General features: G+C 44.4%; 1 protein-coding gene across 1 annotated transcript in view; it reads left to right on the top strand.

The window, feature by feature from the left end:
• Nucleotides 1-21,242, top strand: part of LOC118417398 — a 162,503-nt gene that overhangs the window by 39,765 nt on the left and 101,496 nt on the right. Inside the window, exons 44-66 of the mRNA XM_035822954.1 lie at nucleotides 195-254; nucleotides 878-1,039; nucleotides 1,365-1,533; nucleotides 1,914-2,092; nucleotides 2,393-2,548; nucleotides 2,987-3,100; nucleotides 3,609-3,724; nucleotides 4,174-4,411; nucleotides 5,302-5,544; nucleotides 6,152-6,316; nucleotides 6,884-7,111; nucleotides 7,427-7,483; nucleotides 7,868-8,107; nucleotides 8,842-9,003; nucleotides 9,599-10,000; nucleotides 10,672-10,830; nucleotides 11,285-11,470; nucleotides 15,883-15,993; nucleotides 16,199-16,345; nucleotides 17,855-17,977; nucleotides 18,387-18,563; nucleotides 20,802-21,062; nucleotides 21,227-21,242. Coding sequence (XP_035678847.1) covers nucleotides 195-254; nucleotides 878-1,039; nucleotides 1,365-1,533; nucleotides 1,914-2,092; nucleotides 2,393-2,548; nucleotides 2,987-3,100; nucleotides 3,609-3,724; nucleotides 4,174-4,411; nucleotides 5,302-5,544; nucleotides 6,152-6,316; nucleotides 6,884-7,111; nucleotides 7,427-7,483; nucleotides 7,868-8,107; nucleotides 8,842-9,003; nucleotides 9,599-10,000; nucleotides 10,672-10,830; nucleotides 11,285-11,470; nucleotides 15,883-15,993; nucleotides 16,199-16,345; nucleotides 17,855-17,977; nucleotides 18,387-18,563; nucleotides 20,802-21,062; nucleotides 21,227-21,242 — 3,871 coding nt within the window. The remainder of the gene's footprint in view (nucleotides 1-194; nucleotides 255-877; nucleotides 1,040-1,364; nucleotides 1,534-1,913; nucleotides 2,093-2,392; nucleotides 2,549-2,986; nucleotides 3,101-3,608; nucleotides 3,725-4,173; nucleotides 4,412-5,301; nucleotides 5,545-6,151; nucleotides 6,317-6,883; nucleotides 7,112-7,426; nucleotides 7,484-7,867; nucleotides 8,108-8,841; nucleotides 9,004-9,598; nucleotides 10,001-10,671; nucleotides 10,831-11,284; nucleotides 11,471-15,882; nucleotides 15,994-16,198; nucleotides 16,346-17,854; nucleotides 17,978-18,386; nucleotides 18,564-20,801; nucleotides 21,063-21,226) is intronic.

Below are 21,242 nucleotides of genomic sequence, written 5' to 3'. Positions count from 1 at the left end.
CCTTTGGTCTGTCAGTAGTTAAGAGGTGATTGGTCATTCTGACTTGATGAAGGCTGTAGGGCACTACTGTCCGGGCAGACAGAACACATCCACACCACTGGAGTACCAGTGCCCTCAGGGTCAGTCCTATCTGTGCCTTTTGTCTCTGAATAGTTCAAAAGTTATTGGTCATTCTGACTTGATGAAGGCTGTAGGGTACTACTGTCCAGGCAGACAGAACACCTCCACACCCCTGGAGTACCAGTGTCCACAGGGTCAGTCCTATCTGTGCCTTTAGTCTCTCAGTAGTTTGAAAGGGATTGGTCATTCTGACTTGATGAAGGTACAGATAGCTGTAATAGAACACATCCACATCGCTGGAGTACCAGTGTCCTCAGGCTAGGGTCAGTCCTATCTGTGCCTTTAGTCTCTCAATAGTTCAGATTTGAGTGGTCATTCTGACCTGATGAAGGCTGCAGTACAGACAGCTGTAACTACAGTAAGGCTTCAGGGGCAAGCCCCCAAATCTATGTGTGGTTACGCCATACCAGTTAGTGCTGTGTTGTGCACTCAGTACTTCTTATTCTAAAGGTACAAAGCTGGTCTTTTATTTTGCTGTTTGTACCCAAGGCATGCAATTAGCCAACAGGCATGAATTTGAAAAGCAAGTTATTCCACAAGGGGATTTACTGATTATGAGATACAAACAAACAAAAACAGGTCATCGAGGGGTTGGTCACTAAGACCCAATGAAGGTTGCAGTAAAGACAGATGAAAGCTTTTAGTATAGTGAGGCTTGTGTTAGAACAATGTTTAGCAGCTTAATCTTGAGACACATTTCATAACTCTTATGCTGACGTCCAGTTTCCCTGTTCCCCTCTCTGTCGCATGTCTACAGGCCACTACTGTGAGCTGGGCAGTACGGAGCCGGTCCGCTGCAAGTCCGGTTCCTACCAGGACCAGATGGGGCAGCCGGACTGTAAGGAGTGCCCGGCGGGGTACTACTGTGATAACACCATGGACCCCGTCGTGCTGTATAACAACACCCTCTGTCTGGAAGGTACGATTGTCCCAAACACTTTTCGTTGTGTCAATTTTAGCCTAATTAAACTTTCATAATACCTAACTCTGTTAGCTGCATGAAGATAACACAATAATGTTAAACCTTTTCCTAAACATGTTAGAGCAATTGATCCACATGTATTGAGTCAATATAAGTTTATGGTCCAGCCGAACCAATGCCATGGCATCATATCATTTCAAAATTCTCCAAAAAATTTTCTGCTATTGAGTACATTTTGTGATCATGCTATGTACAGAGTGTTAGTATTGAATTGCACCAGTCCTGTGCTTGTATTGTGTAAGTTTGTTTCTATTCCCCACAGGTTACTTCTGCCCTCCCGGCACAAAGTACGCGCAGGAACACCCCTGCCCCCGGGGGAGTTTCAGTAACACCTCAGGGCTGAGCTCGGAGGCTGACTGCATCCCCTGCCCGGGAGGGTACTACTGTGATGAGCTGGCACAGACCACTTACACCAAGCTGTGTGCTGCAGGGTATGCATACTGTTCAGTTCTTCTTATGGGAACTTCATGTTTGAAATGGTCTCAAGAATGGGAAAGGGACATGCATTAATCCCTGTAAAGATGATACACGCCATGCACATGAGAGATAAAGGTTGTGGTTACGATCAGCACCCGCACTCATATTGATTAAATTTTACAATTTTATAGCTTTGCAGAGCGTTACCAAGTTGAACCAGTCTATCCTATGGGTCTTACAAAATGAATGCAACTACACTGTATGTTGTTGAAATAAGTCAGAATGGCACAGCATGAGCTTAACAAACTTGATTTCAAGAATTGCTTTCAGTTTACAGTTTTGTAGCAGTAATCTTGTCTCTAGACAAACAAAGTCCCATTTCCCCTCTAACCAGGTACTACTGTCAACGCGGCGCGATCGAGTCCACCCCTAACCAGACGGAGGACGCGAACTCCTGCCCGGCCGGGTTCTATTGTCCAGAGGGCACGGCCGAACCGCGGAAGTGCGACCGCGGAACGTTCTCCGACAATCCTAACCTCGTCAGCGCCGACCAGTGTCTCAACTGCACTGAAGGTACGGAAGGGTTAATTTTGGAAGTATTTAGAAACTGTTTGAATGTGATCTTTGTAATCATTATAGATATCACTTTCTCATTCTGATGTAAGGACTTTTACAGTGGCTGTAGAACCAATTCAGCTGAAAGTAACACAAAAAGCATTATTTCTCAGGACTTTAGGACATTTTATCTTTTGTTGTTTACCCATTGTTTTCATTAGGATGTACAACATGACATCGTCCAGTGGGGAGTGTTGGGCAGGGTTTTTGTTTATCTGTTGTTGTTTACCTGTTGTTGTTTACCCATTGTTTCCATAGGGATGTACTGTGGAGAGTACAACATGACGGCTCCCAGTGGGGAGTGCTGGGCGGGGTTCTACTGTCCCGAGGGCTCCCCAGACCCAGACTGGATCCCCTGTCCCCAGGGGCGCTTCTGTCCCAACGGCACGCACACACCTGAACTATGCCCAAGGGGTAAGGATTTTCACATGAGATAAAATCACTACTAACTTCTTAGAAGCAAGAACACTTTAAATCTGTGAATTATTGATTTGTCACTGAATTGGAGCACTATAATACATGTAGTATACAGCCTTATAGCCTAGTAATGGTCTTTATGCCAGGCTATTGTTTACAACAGCATGTTGTAGAAAAATCATGAATTAAGAAACCCTCTGTTCTTGCTGTTAGTCAAAACTCACTCTGAAATTTTCCTTTGTCTGAATACTACTTACATGCTGCACATTCACCCTGCAAGCGAGTTTTTCCTGCTGCACTGCCTGTGCTAAATGTTCTTATTATAATAAGTAGCTCTTGGGTCGGGGATTTGGCCAAGTAATAGAAGATGATAAATGATTCATGAGAACCTCCCAGCCTGTTTTTAGCTCACACTACTTGGTTTGTGTTTGTCAGGTACATTTTCCAACGAGACGCACCTGAAGTCCGCCGGGGAGTGTTACCTGTGCCCCCCGGGCCAGTACTGCGAAACGGACGGTCTTACTGAGCCAACAGGAGATTGTGGAGAAGGTGAGAAGTTTTAGTCAAGAATCAAAAGTAACTTGTATCCATGAATAGTTTCATCAGGTTGGTACGTCTCTGAATAAAGACCACATTCTGTAACTGTAAGCAGCGACATATACTGCTACAATGTACAATCTACGATGTGAACCAGTCAGAAATGTGACAGATGGTCACTGAATCATTGGTGGAATAAAGCTGAGTAAAAAATGTCTATACTCAGTTACATTGTAGATATATTTGATACAAATTTCACTGCCTGCCTGTAATTCCTGGAGTATTACAAAATGGAAGTCTCCAAACAGTTAACATATCAGTGACAGTGATTGTCATAAAAGAGTTCATTCAATAACCAACTTAAGCTTGTGCATTTGCTTTCAGGGTAATTAGTAATAAACAAAACTTACAGTGCATACAACTTGGAAAATAAAGTGTACACTGCAGCTAAGCCACTTAAATTGTGCCTTCCAGTTTTGCTAGATCTTCATGTTGATCAATTTTACAAACTTGTGTCCAGGCTACTACTGTCCGGAGGGAACTGTACACCGCGAGCCTAACGACACGTACTGTCCCATCGGCCACTACTGCCCGGGCGGCGCGTCTCTGCCTCTACCATGCAGGAACAACAGCCATGTAAGTCTGTTTCCTTTAGTTTTATGACTAACATATCTTTGCTATGCTCTAGAATTGTTCCTGGACAAGGGGACTCGCCTAAGTTCTTGCACCATTGGTTGTGTTTACCTTGCACACTGACTGTTTTTATGATGATAATATCGATTAAAGCTGGGGTATGAAGCTACATCATTCAAACTTATTATTAAGCACTAATTGCCCCACTGAGGTGGATTAGGTATACATGAATGGTTATAGACAATGACGGTTTCCTCGTTGACTCGAAGATGTCATCATTGGTTTGCGTACCTCGCTGTCTGTTCAGTTGCAGAGAAAGACAACAACATTACAAAGCAGTGGATATCATTTCTTGGGCTGATGATAGTCAGGGGATGTGGAGCAAAATCAACATTCACATGTTGATTCTATTTCATTGATAAATTGTTTAATAATTATGACCCTCCCCCCAGGTGAACCACACCCATGCGGTGATGTGCTACAACTGCGAGGCCGGGTTCTTCTGCGAGGCGCAGGGTGTGCAGATGATCTGTCCCGCAGGCTACTACTGTCCGGAGGGCACGGGCTCCGACCTGCGCGCCTGCCCGCGGGGCACGTACAGCGATCAGCAGGGTCTGTACGCCGTGGAGCAGTGCAAGCCGTGCGACGCTGGGAGGTACTGTGACGAGGAACATCTCAGCCTGCCTGCAGGTATGGGTACTGTTCAATAGCTTTGGTCTCTCAATAGTTCAAAAGTGATTGGTCATTCCAACTTGATGAAGGCTGCAGTACAGACACCAATATACAATGTAGGTTGTGAGGTTCTGTGATGAGGAACATCTCAGCCTGCTTGCATATTCATTTTTTTCCAGCTTTATTTTACATACAAGACACATACAAGATATGGAGAAAAGAATTAACTCCTTTGCTACTTTTTGCTTTCGCATCATGCTGAACATCAAAAGGCTCGACCGGGTACCTAACTCCAAGATTTATGAACTAACCAAAACAAAGCCGTTGATTGAACATGTACGCTCGAGGCAGTTGAACTTTCTGGGTCATGTCCTGCGCATGCCCGAGGATGAACCTGTTAACACCTATGCACTCTATGTACCAACGGATGGGAAACCCAGACGAGGACGCCAAGCTACCTCCTACTTAAAGTACATTCAACAGCTCCTAGGAGATTACAATGACCAGATCACCGCAAAGCAAATTCGTCATCTAGCTGCCGACAGAAGGTCTTGGAAGAAACTTACAGTCGCCTGCGCCACAGCCGACCGATGATGATGATGATGATGATGATGATGATGACAAGTAAAAGTTTAAGATAACATAAGTTAGAACAAATTCTCCCAACTGGAGTTGATTGGAACCTTGTCTTTGTTAGTCTGTACATGTATTTAGCAAAAAAAATGATGTAGAAAAGTACAGAAAGAACATAATGAAAAAAGTGTGACAGCTTCCACGAAGAAACAAGACTAAGGACATTATTCTAGACTATATGTTACCAGTATTGATAGACACTGCTACCCAACCAGAATCTTCGTTGGTGCATAATGAACTGCTGCTTGTTAACCCCACCATCGCCCCCTCCCCAGGTCTGTGTGCTGCTGGTCACTACTGTGTGTACGGGGTGGACAGAGCCAATCCTGATGGAGACAACATCACCTCGGCGTCCAACAGTTCCGACTGTCCGTACCACGACGGTGCCATGACGGGTTATGGCGGGATCTGTCCCCAGGGACACTACTGCCCCAACGGGACTGACTACCCCAACCCCTGCGCCCCGGGCACATACGCCCCCAGCACTGGCATGGCAGAGTGCCTCACATGTGAACAAGGTGAGGGAGAATTGAGATGTTGTACTCATTCTTACGACTTTTCAACATTTCTAGCATGCTGGCCTGTGAATCGGGCCAGTGTCCCTGCTTCTGCACCAGAAGGTCGAGATTTGATCCCAGTTTGTTTTACAAGTAACTTGGGAAGCATGCTCTGCTGTTTGAGTACATTAAGTCTTACATATACAAGTCATGTACTTGACAGAGCTGCAGAATTTTCCTGATGTTTCAAACCTAGCCTGTGTATGGTAGTCATAATTTCTAACGCTCTTTAATCTAAATGGAAATGACTCCATGGCAATGCTAACATAGTGGATACAAAGCCAGCAAAGGTTGTGTTTGAAGAAGAACTGTGATCTTTGAAATTTGTGCAAAACTATTAACATAGTGGATGGAAGATAGGAGGAGTGGAGAAGGAGGGTCCAGCATGCTTCCCGAGTAGACGTCTGATGTCCTCGACTTACTGACTGAATAGTTTGGTAAATGTGATGTCGCTGAGAGGGAATGCATTGTTGTAGATTGTTGTATTCATAATGTACTAGTGGTTTCTGGAGTGTGACAGACTTATATTGATATCAACGCGTTTAATATATCCATGACATCCCTGTAGGTTACTTCTGTCCGAACGCCACCGTGGACTACGCAGACAACCCTTGCCCCTCCGGCCACTACTGCCCGGCCGGCACGCAGCAGGGGAACGACAACCCCTGCAGTCCTGGAACCTTCAACAACCAGACCGGCAGCTACGACCCGGCAGACTGCGTCTCCTGTCCAGGTACTGTCCTGTTTTTGTTGTGAAATTGTACCGAAACTGGCCTGTTTTTGGTGTAAACGTGTACTGAAATTGTCCTGTTTTTGTTGTTAACTTGTACTGAAAATGCCCTGTTTTTGTTGTACACTTGTGCTGAAACTGGCCTGTTTTTGATGTAAACTTGTTGTTGTTGAAATTGTCCTGTTTTTATTGTGAACTTGTACTGAAACGGTCCTGTTTTTGTTGTGAACTTGTACTGAAACTGGCCTGTTTTTTTTAATGTAAACTTGTACTGAAACTGGCTTGTTTTTGTTGTAGACTTGTACTGAAATGTCCTGTTTTTGCTGTACACTTGTACTGAAATTGTCTTGTTTTTGGTGTAAACTCAAACTGTTACTGTCCTGTGCAACCCAGGCTACCACTGCTCCATAGCCTGGGTACTACAGGTTAATGATAACCCTACTTCCCCCCCTTTAGGCGGTTCCTAATGTGACACCAGTGGCTTGTCTGCGCCCAGCGACCTGTGCGACCCAGGCTACTACTGCTCAGGCGTTGTTACGCTTACAAATGTACCTCCCCCCTCCCCTTTAGGTGGATCCTACTGTGAGACCAGTGGATTATCCAGCCCAAGTGGCCTGTGCGACCCAGGCTACTACTGCTCCGTAGCCTCCACCACAGCCACCCCCAGCGGGACGGGCGGAGACAGGTGCCAGGCCGGATACTACTGCCCCGAGGGAGCGTCCTTCCCCAAGGCCTGCGACCCAGGCTACTTCTGCGCTGTGGACGGCCTGAACCAGACGTCTGGGGAATGTGATCCAGGTGAGATACAGAGCTTCTTCCTCCTCACTAAGACATTTCTTAAGTAGCTTCTTTAAGAAAACTTATTAACTGCATATATGTTATAAATAAATAAAAAATTATAAATTATAAACCTACCTACCTTGCTGTCTCTGAGGGGGCAAGGAGGACACCAATTTTCTTCAGATTTGAAAGACGTCTACTCTTACTATATTTTGATACATTAAGCGCTCATGTTTAAAAAAGATTGCATATATCAGATGAATTAAGTTTATGATATACACTTAGACAGTTTAAAGATATTATGTTTATCTGGCTTGTGATATTTTTGTCCAGGTTTCTACTGTACGTCCACGGCCGTGATGTCCAACCCACAAGATGGCAACGTCACAGGTAAAACACTTCCCACACTTTTGATACTGTCAGTGGATCTAGTACGGACTGAGTCAAATACTGAGCATCAAAAAGATACAGTTCAAAACATTCAGGAAAACTGTCAAATGATTGATTGCAATTCATGTAAATTATAGCACTTTTGGTTGGCCGTTTACTTAATGAGAAATTCTTGGATTGTTTTATTTTTTGACAGGTTTTTCTCAGAACTAAGTATTCAAATATTGGAAAATCGTAATTTTTTGTCTCAGAAATTCTAGCATTTTTTTTCCAGTTTTTTTCTCTAGCTAGCATTTCCCCCTATGGAGTGATTACAGGATTTCTTCTTGAGCTCTTTATTTTTATTTTTTACCAGTTTACACATATTTTTTTGTGTTCCTCCAGGTGACATCTGCCCCCAGGGAGCGTACTGTCCGCCCGCCTCCCCCACCCCCCGGCTCTGCCCCCCTGGGTACTTCCTCAACAGCACTGGGAACGACGACCTGTCGGACTGTCAGACCTGTACGGCTGGCATGTACTGCCAGGAGAACGGCCTGGCCGAGCCCACCGCCCCCTGCGCCCAGGGGTACTACTGCCCCGGGGGTCAGGAGGTGCCCACGCCGCAGGAGTTCAACTGTACCCTAGGTATGTGGACAAACTCACCTGCATTATCATCATCCACTGTGTTCTGCCACTACAATTGTGCAAGAGTCCCATCTGCATGTATTTGTTAAACTACAGCAAGGCAAATCAGCATTTAGACTTGAGACTGTTTGAAAATGCATTAGTGATGTGCCCTAGGGCACCATAGCTTATGGTATAATTTGGGAAGATCAGTATATGCAACCCAAAAGCTTAATAAACATTATGTGACAAATTGCGGACATGTTGCTTTGCATTTTAATTTACCTATGTATAATTTTGTATCTCTTAGACTAGAATGATGCATTTATGGGCAATGCCACCTTAGGATAGTTCATGCCAGATCATCCTTTACCATCAATAAATGCCATCAGACCATGTAACAAAGCATGCACTGCCAGTTATTTTAGGTCAGAAGTTCCTGGAGGTCTGAACTTTCATTGTTTACACCTTCCCCATTGCCAGGCCATAACTGTCCATCCGGCAGTGTCATGCCTACTTGCTGTCCATCAGGACAGGACCAGTGGGCTGTAGGTCGAATGTGCCAGGGAGTCTGTACCTGTCCATCGTTATTTCATTGCTTACACTTTCCCTTTGCCAGGTCATTACTGGCATCGTCCAGCCGACCCGCTGTCCATCTGGACATGTACAGTACCAGGACCAATGGGCTGTAGGTCAAAGTTGCCAGGAATTCTGTACCTTTTTTGTTTCATTGTTTACATTTTCTCCTTTGCCAGGCCACTACTGCCCAACTGGCAGTGTCCAGCCAACCCGCTGTCCATCGGGACAGTACCAGGACCAGGAGGGGCAGTGGAGCTGCAAGGAGTGCCCTGCTGGGTACTACTGTGATAACGTCAAGGAGCCGGTGGTGCTGTACAACAGCTCAGCTTGTCCTGAAGGTGAGTGGATGCATGTGTGTGTGTGTGTGTGTGTGTGTGTGTGTGTGTGTTCGGTGTGTGTGAATGTCTGTGGGTGTTTGAGTGAGTGTGAGGACTGCCCTGCTGGGTACTACTGTGATAACGTCAAGGAGCCGGTCGTGCTGTACAACAACTCAGATTGTCCTGAGGGTGAGTGGGTGCATTTGTGCGTGTGTGTGTGTGTGTGTGTGTGTGCGTGAGTGTGCAAGTGAGTGTGTGAGTGAGTGTGTGAATGAGTGTGTGAGTGAGTGTGTGCATGAGTGTGTGTGTGAGTGAGTGAGTGTGAGTGTGTGACACTGTGTATTTGTTTGTGTGTGTGTGTGTGTGTGTGTGTGTGTGTGTGTGCTATGTGAATCAGTGTTTGACCAAGAGTGAGTGATTGTGTGGGTGTTTGAATGAATGAGTGTGTTAGGAAATAAGAGTGAGTGACTGAGCAAATCTCACTCTTGAGAAAATATGACATTCACTCCAACTCTGTGCCCAGCACGGTGGAAAACTATATTAGTGCATAAAAACATTTTATCATCCACATTATTAGGTAAAAGAATTCAATTTTGAACTTTGTGTCCATGTCTAGGCTACTACTGTCCCAACGGCACCCGTTTCGCAAACGAGTTCCCCTGTCCGCGGGGAACCTTCGGTAACCTGACACACCGCGAGCGAGTCGACGACTGCCAGCCCTGCAGCGGCGGCCATTACTGCGATACCGAGGGCCTTACCCAGCCCACTGCACCCTGCAGTCCCGGCTACTTCTGCAAGGTGGGGTCGAACTCTTCCACGCCCACGTTCGGCACTGATGCAGACGAGTGCCCGGTGGGTCACTACTGTCCAGCGGGGACCGCGTCTCCGCTAGCGTGTCCGCCCGGTACGTATAACCCGAACGTGACCAGAACGGACGTTACGGACTGTCTGAACTGCACGGCAGAGCGGTACTGCCCAACCTGGGGAATGGACCAGCCAGGACCGGAGTGTGATGCAGGTAAGGATACGAAAGTAGTTGTTTTTTAAATAATGATGATAACTTTATTGCATATTTATGGCTACAGGCTAAATGCACAAAAGACAATGATTTTAAACTAGGCTAAATTGAAAAGTTTTTGTTGAACTAAGACACTAATAGGTGTTACAGCCAGGGCCGGAATGTGATGCTGGTGAGAATACTACAGTTTGTTTCTGACAGTGACCCGGGCTTTACTGTAGCTTCTTGATTTATATGTTATGTTTTAACTCTCCGGGAATTGTATGGGTCAGGCAAGATATACGAACTGCATTCAGAAGGAAAAACATTATGTTTCAAAAATCTATCTGCTACTCATTAGTCCATAACCACTTCAGATTGGGGTGCCAAACATCTATAAAATTTACCATGAGGGTGATGCTGGCGAGAATGCTTAAAATCTTTTCTTAGAGCCTCACTGCCTCCTCATCTGTTGTTAATTGTTTTAGCTGTTTAACGTCACTCAGAGGGTAAAGCATTTATGATCATGTTTTTAGAATGAGAAAATACTAGTTTTGTTCCAAAGCTGTTGTACAATAACTCATAAAGCTCTTTTCATGTTGCAAGTCACTGCTGGTCTGTTTGAAAGGAAAATTTACATGTATTTTGTCTTATTTTGGAGAAATGTGGCAACGTTCTCATTCTGCCCGCAGGTTTCTATTGCGAGGGCGGAGCTGACGTTGCAACTTTTGCCCGCTGCACCGCGGGTCACTTCTGTCCCCAGGGCAGTTCTCACCCAACCCCGTGTGCCGCGGGCTCGTGGTCCAACACTCCGGAGCTCAGCCATCAGGACAACTGCACACAATGTCCAGGTGGGAATCACTGGAAAATGTCGGCTTGAACAGCGGAAAATGTTACAAATGTACCTTAATTGGCCATGCATAAAACATTCATGCCAGGATGGAGGCGGTCAAGTTGTAGTTATCCTTACGATCATTGTAGAGTGGAACTTGGTGCCACATAATAAAGCTACACAATGCTAATTGCAGCTTTAGATGTTGAAAGGATAGCATTGGCAATACTGGCTGCACAGAATGATACAGAAGCTGGTGTGTTACACTGAAACCTGCTAAACAGATACAGATAATTTCTATAACCAGTTGCAAAAGCTAGTGTGTAACTTACAGTGATACAGAATACTATCTGACACACAGAAGCTTGTATGTTACACTGAAGGGCAGTTATACCCGTTCAGCTCAGATACAGATAATTGTTGAAAGACTATAACCTACATCTTACATTTTGTACTTTTGCCCCCCTCCCCAGGTGGATTCTACTGTCCTGAGACAGGGATGACCCAGGTGACGGAGCAGTGTTGGGGAGGGTACTACTGCCCAGGGGGGGACGTCGTCCCCAACCCCCCCGCCACCATCTGTCACGAGGGGGTCCACTGTCCCAACGGCAGCCAGACCTACCTGTCCTGCCCCAGCGGCACCTTCGCTAACTACTCAGGTGAGACTGACAGCTGTCAGGTGTGTTTTCACTTTCACAATTTGAAATAACCCAGGTGAGAGACACCTGTCAGGTATGTTTTCACTTTCACAACTATGCAGGTGAGAGAGGCACCCGTCAGGTGTGTTTTCTACCCAGGTGAGAGACAGAAAAGGAAAGCTGTACTGATTGCATGTTGCACTTTTTCTTTTTGGGGCCAGAAGTTAAATCTGATTCTGGAAAAATAAAAGTGCTGATTGCCAAATAGCTTCAAATTGAGTCTACTATGATCATTAACTTACTGTATTACATCACCTTTAAGTTTTCCTTTTTTCTATATGTTAAAAGAACTATTTGAAGAAAATTGATGCAAAATAGTACCGATCAGAGTGATTTATTTATTTATTTATTTCTGTTTTATTTAGACAGGGTGGACAACTCAGTACTATGCGTTCTGCTTTTCAGTTGTGCCCTGTACACAAAATAGCATAACAAGAAATAAGATACAAATCAAATGAACAAATCAAAGTAACAATATATACATAAACATAAATCAAAATCATAACTCATTAATCGAAGTTAGTGCCGGGTCAGGAGGTCAGGGGTCAGCAGTGATTACCGTTTCTTATCAGTTTCTTGAACGACAGTGCAGAACTGGCCACTTTAACCGTTGGCGGCAACTCGTTCCATGAAAATGCACCCCTGTATTCGAATTTTCTACGGCCAGATTCAAGTCTGACTTTCGGTAGTTGTAGTGATAGGTTTGAATTAAGCCTTGTTGCGTATGTGTGAGATGTTCTGTTAAATATTTGTAAGTATTCTGGTAACTGCCGATGGATTGACTTGAAGACGGTTTGCAGGAGGTGCATTTTCCTACGAGATGCCAGAGATTTCCAACCTAATGTAGACAGATGGTCATTATCTACATGTGATCTACGTGACAGACCGAACACAAGCCGTGCTGCACGGTTTTGGAGTTTCTGGAGATTGTCAGAGAGAGATTTTCCGCAGTTGCCCCATACAGTATCACAATAATCAATCTTAGGAAGAATCATACAGTTAAACAGCATGGAAAGTGTCTTAGGTGGTAAAATGGGTACTAAACGTCTTAACACTCCCAACCTAGAGGACACCGTACTGCATAGTTTGTTAATGTGTATACTCCATGTAAGACAGGAATCAAACCAAACACCTAGATATTTAAAACATGCAACAACTTCCAAATAAGTACCAGAAAGGGTAAGATTTAGTTCTTCTGTTTCTAGACGCAGCCTTCTTATAGTGCCAAAAAGCATAGACTTGCATTTACGGACATTGAGAGTTAGCCTGTTTGCATCCAACCACTTCTCAATATTGCAGAGATCTGCATTCAACGCTCTGTTTATATCAGCGACAGACTTTGATGCGTAAAACAGTGCTGTGTCATCAGCATAGAGTACTATTTGACCATGGCTTATGTAGTTTGGCATATCATTTATGTACAATATAAACAATAGCGGTCCGAGAACAGACCCTTGTGGTACGCCTTCAGCTATACCAAGACAATCACTTATGGTGCCGTCTACAACTGTTACCTGACACCTATTTGACAGGTATGACTCAAACCACAGCAATGCGTTGTCTTGTATGCCATTTATCCGTAGTTTGTCAAGAAGAATTTCATGAGACACCGTGTCGAAGGCCTTTTTCAGGTCCAAAAAGACAGCACCTGTCAAAAGCCCCTTGTCCATGTTATCTAGGATCGTGTCTGTCACATTGATTAATGTTGTTGTTGTTGAGTGTTTTGGTCTGAAACCTGACTGTGAAGGATTCAGAATCTTATGCTCGGTAAGGAAGTTGTAGACTTGTGTATGTATTGCTTTCTCCAATATTTTCATAAAAGATGGAATTACTGATATAGGTCTGTAGTTACTGCAGTCAGTTTTGTCCCCATCTTTGTATAGCGGTGTGACCTTGGCTTTCTTCCAGCCAGTGGGTACTGTTCCTGTGGAGAGTGATAGGTTGTATATGTACGTCAGTGGTGCTGCAATTGCTGGAGCAGCATGGCGGATCAGCCTGCTACTTACTCCATCCACCCCTGTGCTCTTGCCAAGAGGGATGTTCAGCAATTGTTGGTGTGTGAACTCTGTTGGTATGTCGGCAAAACTAAACATAGACTTAGGAGGCCCTATAGTTGCCATATAAACACTAGAGAAGGCTGCGGCTAGTTTGGCTCCAATGGAAGTGAAATATGAATTGAATTCATTTGCAATGTTGTTTTCACTTTGTTTAGGAACTTTATCAGCGTGTTTAGTTTGACCTGGCAAGAGTGTTTTTAAGGTTGACCAAAGGCCTTTACTATCATTTTGCTTAGACTCAATTTCACTTCGGTAGTACGTTTTCTTCAGGCATTGTGCCATATTGTTACATTTGTTGCGCAATCGTTTTGCTGTCTCCCAAGTCCCTGGTTGTTTTGTCTTTTTAGCTCGGTGAAAGTAGTAATCTCGGTCACGGGCCAACGACAGATATTCCTGCGTCATCCAGGGTGGCTCGTGTCCTCGAATACGTACGGTCACCCACGGAGCATGTTTATCACAAATGTTATGTAGTATAGAATGAAAACAGTCCAGTGCGCCGTTAACATCAGCGTGTTCCTCCACCTTGCTCCAGGGCGCATTAAACAGTTCCTCTTGGAAAGACGATTCATCGAAGTTTCTGTACGAACGGACTGTGGCTGTTCTGGGAGTACCTCTTGGTTGTCTGACCTTCCTTGTGACGTAGATAAACGAGTGGTCACTGAGTCCGGTCGAGCACACACCATAGTCCGTAACATTCTCCGGACTAGTTGTTATAATGACATCAATGCAGGTAGATGAGTTTTCAGTAATACGTGTTGGCTTATCTATGAGTTGAGATGCTTGAAACAAGTTACAAAGGTTGTCTATTTTTTTACTCGAACTTTTAGAAAGAGTGTCACAATTCAGATCTCCAAGTACAAAAATCTCATCAGATAGCGCCGTGGCGGCGGTCATGGCTGGTTCAAGGGTATCAAAGAATTGTGTGGTTGCGCTCGGTGGGCGGTATACTGTACCAATAACAATAGGTTTCCCTATTGAATATTTAATCTCCACCCAGACGTTTTCTATGTTAAAATCGGTTAACTCAGAAATCAAATTATGTTGCAGACGATCATTTACATAACAAGCCACGCCACCCCCATGACGGTCTCTATCCTTTCTGTAAAGCGTGTAGTTGGATATGTACAATTCATTGTCGTCAATACTGGCGTCCAACCAGGTTTCCGTGAGCGCTAGCACATCAATGGGATTGTGTATCATGCCGGCTCTTAACTCATCAAGTTTTGGTAATAAACTACGTATATTAAGATGTGCTACTTTGAGACCCTTTTTTGATTTTAACTGGTCAAAAACAGTCTGATAGTCTAGATTATCTGACAAAATGCTATCATTGGCTTGATACTGTTCTGATAGGTTAGTACAGTCTTCAAAGAAGGAACGAGATGCACTTGGCATGGTACAACCAAAACAATCCCACTGATCGCTACTGTTTGACAAATAATCATAGTCCTCGGTTGACAGGTTTACACAAGACGCATGAAACCAGGTATCGCAAGTATCACAGCATATAGCTCTTTGTTTGTTGGTGACTCTCTTACTGCAGGTACCACAGGTGCTGCTAATTGGTCCAGGGTTTGGATGGATGTCAAATGCCAGACAAATCAAGTTAACCTGGTCATTACATTGCTCAGTCAGTAAATTCTTATGGTACAGGCTTGTCACCTGTTGGCTTGCGTTTTGCCAATGATGCATTAACTGATTTGTTTTCAGCTCGTTTTCCTGATTGGCTGCCGTTAGGATGCCATTTTGGTTAGAGGTAAGGATGAGACATATGGTAATCAGCAACACCTGGTAGAACCGCCATCTTACATTGTTGTCTTTGTACAAGCATAACTGAGGAATTGGGCCAAATAAGCCGATACGCGCTCTGTACAATCTAAGATTAATGTTCATTCTGGTGAAAGCACTTGGGTTTCCAGGCGATCACAAAAAAAATGTCAGTACAATGAACTTCTGTGGTCTGTTACCTAAACTAGAGTGATACAATGTGTCAGGCGTTACACATGTATGGCATACCACCCTGCGATAGGCTCCCCATGACAACTAAAATCAAGCAGAACAAAGCAACGCAAAAGATAACTGTAACATAAGTATAAAGCCAGTAGGACTGGCTCCTGTAGGTCTCAATAACAAAGTGAGCCCTGAACTGAAATATGAAGCAAAATAGAATAAGGAAACAAAGGAAATACGCAAATTCGGAGGAGCCTACCAAAAGTGGGTGCCACTGCTATAGCTGACCTCTGACCTCGTGATAGAAGGACGTGTATTCATCTGTATCCACGACATGTTTGATAACCCTTCCCCTCCCCACCCCAGGAGCTGCTGACTGTGACCCTTGCCCTGCTGGGTACTACTGCCTGCCTGTGCAACCCGAGAATGCCACCATGGCCGCCACCCTCTGTCCACAGGGATACTTCTGCCCCCAAGGTCAGGGAAAGACAAAAACGATTTTTACCAATTTTATTAATAATTATTGATTAGATTCAACTAAAGCATAATTTTCTTCTGGTTGATACTTGACAAAAACAAAATCTAGAATTAAATGTTTAATTCATGAATCTTTGCGTTAGGAATTATTTGACCTTGATTTAGTGTACTAAGAGGTCATTGTTCGCTGCCCCCCTCCCCACAGGGACAGGATTGGACTGGCAGTCTTGCCCCTCTGGAACCTACAGCGACCAGAGAGGACTTTGGGATACCAGCCAGTGCACGGCTTGTGATGGAGGCACGTACTGCGACGACCTTCACCTGACAAGACCTGCTGGGAACTGCTCAGCTGGTAAGTCAAGTTCAAATAGTCAATAAATGAAACATGACAGCAGACTTAGAATACGACTTAAAGGCAATGGTAGTTAGTGTGAAAGGTGACACAATAGGCACAGACTTTGCCGAAAATCATACAGGACACATCAGCTCCAAAAGACTTGTAACACCCAGAAGGGCTGGAGGTATGTCCAGAAAAGGGGTAATTGTACGAAGTTAGTGTGTACGAACTTGTACGAACTTGTACGAAGTTAAAGGTAGATATAGACCGTAATCGGTAAACTTCGGAAGTTTTAAGTGACGTCATCTAACTTTGTACAGGTAGGCAGGGTTGGTGTACGATGTACGATGTACGATGTACGAACTTAAAAAATCTAACTTAGTACATAGGGGAAGGGTTGATGTACGATGTACGAACTTAAAAAAATCTAACTTAGTACAGACGGGCAGGGTTGATGTACGATGTACGATGTACGAACTTAAAAAATCTAACTTAGTACAGAGGGGCAGGGTTGATGTACGATGTACGATGTACGAACTTAAAAAATCTAACTTAGTACAGAGGGGCAGGGTTGATGTACGATGTACGAACTTAAAAAATCTAACTTAGTACAGAGGGGCAGGGTTGATGTACGATGTACGATGTACGAACTTAAAAAACCCAACTTAGTACACAGGGGCAGGGTTGGTGTACGATGTACGATGTACGAACTTAAAAAATCTAACTTAGTACAGAGGGGCAGGGTTGATGTACGATGTACGATGTACGAACTTAAAAAGTCTAACTTAGTACAGAGGGGCAGGGTTGATGTACGTACACAATGTTCGAGAAGAGAGAAAACTGGAGAGAGCAGGACTGCTGACCTTGTAAATTATCAAAAATAAATGTTCAACAAAAGATAAATGCAATACATGTTGCATTTTCATTATTTTCAGACAAAACATCGTTATTCTACATGTTTTACATTTACCATGTGCGACAGGTGAAAGTAGAATAAAATGCTGCGTACAGAGTTAGCATAACCCACAGCATAATCAATATATCTTAACTTCGTACATCGTACATCGTACATTAGGTCCGCCCCATGTACGAACTAAGCATAACCCACAAAATAGAAAAATCTTAACTTCGAACATCGTACATCGTACATTAGGTCCGCCCCATGTACGAACTTAGCAAAACCCACAAAGTAGAAAACATATTAACTTCGAACATCGTACATCGTACATTAGGTCCGCCCCATGTACGAACTTAGCGTAGCTACGTCACAGATAATTGTCGACGTTTCCCGAACTTTGCCGACAGCGGTTGTCGGAAGTTGTCGGAAGCTAGAAGTTGTCGGAAATTACTTGTGACGTAGGCTGATCCAAACTTCGTACATTTCACCCATTTCTGGACATGTATGAAGGGCTGAACCAGGAATCACAGTAGCAAGGGTATTAAAGGATAAGAAGTTCTCGTCAGCACTGGCCCTTCCATTATTATGTGTGAAAGCTTTCATGTTTGTGCCCCCCTCCCCACTAGGTTACTACTGCAGGTCAGGAGTGAACCGTCCGGACCCCAGCACCCCGAACACCTGCAGCCAGGTGTGGAACTCCACCAACAACTCCACAGGCTGCCTGTGTCCGGACCAGACCTACCACACAGGTACGTGGGCACTTACTTATTCGTTCGTTGCAAATTCTTTCCCAAGTTCTAATTGTAGGTACATGTACATGTAACATGAAAGGGGACGGACAAACAGTATAGCATGTGTCTATCTACGTACCTAGTGCCTAGCATGTGTCTACTCTAGTCTAAAAGCTAACTTGAACTTCTAGCTTGTTCGGTTCAACTTCTTTTTTCTGAGACAGTAGAGGACGAAGGATCCCACCTTTTCTGTTATGTGTGGGTTTTGTGATGTTAGGTGGAGAGTAGTATTTCAAACTGGTTCTACATGATACACTGCAGCTTGGTGTGTTACAGGAATATGGTCCCAAATACGACTACTATTACTGTCTGCATAATACCTTAAAGCCAAACTCTTTCGTTCATTTCATGATTCTGTCTGTTACAGGAGACGGAGGTCAGTGCCCGCTGGGTCACTACTGTCCGGAGGGCACGGCCGCCCCCCTCCCGTGCCAGGCCGGCACCTACAGCAGTGTGCTGGGGCTGGAGGAGTGCTCAGTGTGTCCTGAGGGGTTCTACTGTCTGGAGAACAGCACTCACTTCCTGGGCACACCATGTCCTACTGGTGAGTACACTAACCAAAGTACACCTTCATAGAAAGATATGTGGAGAATGTATTATGGAGATCTAGGTTAGAGAGGTACAGATGTAAGTGTAAGGTGTGTCCTGAAGGGTTCTACTGTCTGGAGAACAGCACACACTTCCTGAACACACCATGTCCTATTGGTGAGTACAGTAGTCAATGTTTCCTGTATTCAACCTTACCTTAGACCTGTGTTTGATATCCTCACAGAAAGATATGTGGACATAACGCTAGTTCACCTTTATACGCCGGGTAACCTTTATCCGTTGTTTGAGAACAGGGTACTACGTAGGGATATCAAGTCGACTTACAATGCATGGTTTCAAATTGTACATATTTTGCAAGTATTGCAGCTTGAAGCCTCTGTCCGTCGACTTGGTATGACAAGATAAAATGTTTTTAAAAGCAACGGATTATTATAGTTACCCTGCGGATAAAGGTGAACTAGCGTTACATGTATATGGAGATCTAGGTTGGAGAGGTACAAATGTAAGTGTAACGTTTGTCCTGAGGGGTTCTACTGTCTGGACAACAGCACACACTTTCTGAACACACCATGTCCTGCTGGTGACTAGTACTACAGTAACACTAATCAACACTTATCATCTTGTATTCAACACACTCACAGAAAAATATGTGGAGATCTAAGTTAGAGAGTTAAGAAGTAGAGTAGTGTAGGGTGTATCCTGAGGGGTTCTGCCCAGAAAACAGTACCAGCTTCCTGGACACTCCATGTCCTGCTGGTGAGAACACTTTTAACAACACCTTCACAGAAATATGGGGAGATAAACATGGAGAAAATGTTAGAGAGCTATGAACTAGAGGAGTGTAAGGTGTGTCCTGAAGGCTTCTAATGTCTGGAGAACAGCACACCACTGCATGAAAAGTGGTATCTACCAATAGTGGTAAATGCCGGGTAAGGCTGGTAATGTTTGCCAAAAAGCTCTTGGTAAATCCTACTTTTTGTGCACCTGTTTCTCTCTGAGGTATCTGTTTCTCTTGCGCGCATCTGTCTCTCTTGCGCATCTGTTTCTCTCTTGCGCATCTGTTTCTCTCTTGCGCATCTTTTCTCTCTTGCGCATCTATTTCACTCTTGCGCACCTGTTTCTCTTTGCGCATCCGTTTCACTCTTGTGCACCTGTTTCTCTTTTGCGCACCTGTTTCTCTCTTGCGCATCTGTTTCACTCTTGCACATCTGTTTCTCTCTCGCGCATCTGTTTCTCTCTTGCGCACCTGTTTCTCTCTTGCGCATCTGTTTCTCTCTTGCACATCTGTTTCTGTCTTGCGCATTTGTTTCTCTCTTGCGCATTTGTTTCTCTCTTGCGCATCTGTTTCTCTCTTGCGCATCTGTTTCTCTCTTGCGCATCTGTTTCTCTCTTGCGCATCTGTTTCTCTCTTGCGCATCTGTTTCTCTCTTGCGCATCTGTTTCTCTCTTGCGCATCTGTTTCTCTTTCGCGCATCTGTTTCTCTTTCGCGCATCTGTTTCTCTTTCGCGCATCTGTTTCTCTCTTGCACATCTGTTTCTCTCTGGCGCATCTGTTTCACTCTTGCGCATCTGTTTCTCTCTCGCGCATCTGTTTCTCTCTCGCACACCTGTATCTCTCTCGCACCTGTTTGACTTTGACTTTATTCTGATCCACTTTTAGCTATTACAACATTATGTTGCCAGCTATTCTTCCAGTGGTTTCTCTCTTGCGCACCTGTTTTTCTCTCGCGCACCTGTTTTTCTCTTGGGCACCTGTTTCTCTCTCTCGCACGTGTTTCTCTCTTGCACCTGTTTCTCTCTTGCTCCCCTGTTTCTCACTCCGTTCACCTACATCGTACACCACCAAATCTGTGTCCAAATGTACCCTTTTTTCCCACAGGTTACGACTGTTCAAACGGCAGGAAGGATAAATTCTGAGTCATTTCAGATAGCATTTACTATCAAGTCTAAAGTCTGTTAAAAGTCAATTTAGATTTAGTTATTTCAACTATCTTTAATCAGTAGATAAGAAAATGTACCTTGTTTCCTATTGGCCTTCAGACCTTTTGCATTCATATAGTAAGGCTGTAAAAGACCAGTTTCTCCCAGATCACTTCAGTGTTACCAACAAAAGATAGTCGATGCTATCTGAAACATCTGTCAGTGACCATTTCCAAAATCATATCCAGTTGCTTGTTTTATTGCATATCTTACTACCTGGATGTCTAGTAATCTTCATCGACTTTTCCCACAGGTTACTACTGCCCGAACGGCACAACGGAGCCCTACGAGTTCCCCTGCCCGCCTGGTACCTACAACCCCAGCAACTACAGCAGCTCCAACTCCTCCTGTCTGGCCTGCTCTGCTGGGATGTATTGCGATGTGGAGGGGATGGAAGCACCTCGTGGGAACTGTAGCAACGGGTACTACTGTGCAGGGAGGAGTCACACCCCCACCCCCCACCCCACTTCAGCTATAGGAGGAAGGTGTAGGGAGGGGTACTACTGTCCCGCAGGTAATGTTTGATCAAATGTAGAAGTTTAAGATCTTGATGTTTAGAGCTGGAAATACCGAAGAACCAGTAAATTGACAGGTTTCTCTCTTGTATGTCCTGGTACATGTACCCTTTGCTGTTGACAAAGGACAAGTTATTGAAGGGTTTATCTCTTGTGTATCAAGGTACTGACCATGAGCT

This window comes from Branchiostoma floridae, chromosome 6, assembly GCF_000003815.2.
Source record: "Branchiostoma floridae strain S238N-H82 chromosome 6, Bfl_VNyyK, whole genome shotgun sequence".
Taxonomy (NCBI): domain Eukaryota; kingdom Metazoa; phylum Chordata; class Leptocardii; order Amphioxiformes; family Branchiostomatidae; genus Branchiostoma; species Branchiostoma floridae.
The sequence above is the reverse complement of the archived record's forward strand: the minus strand, read 5'-3'. Positions and strand labels throughout refer to the sequence as shown.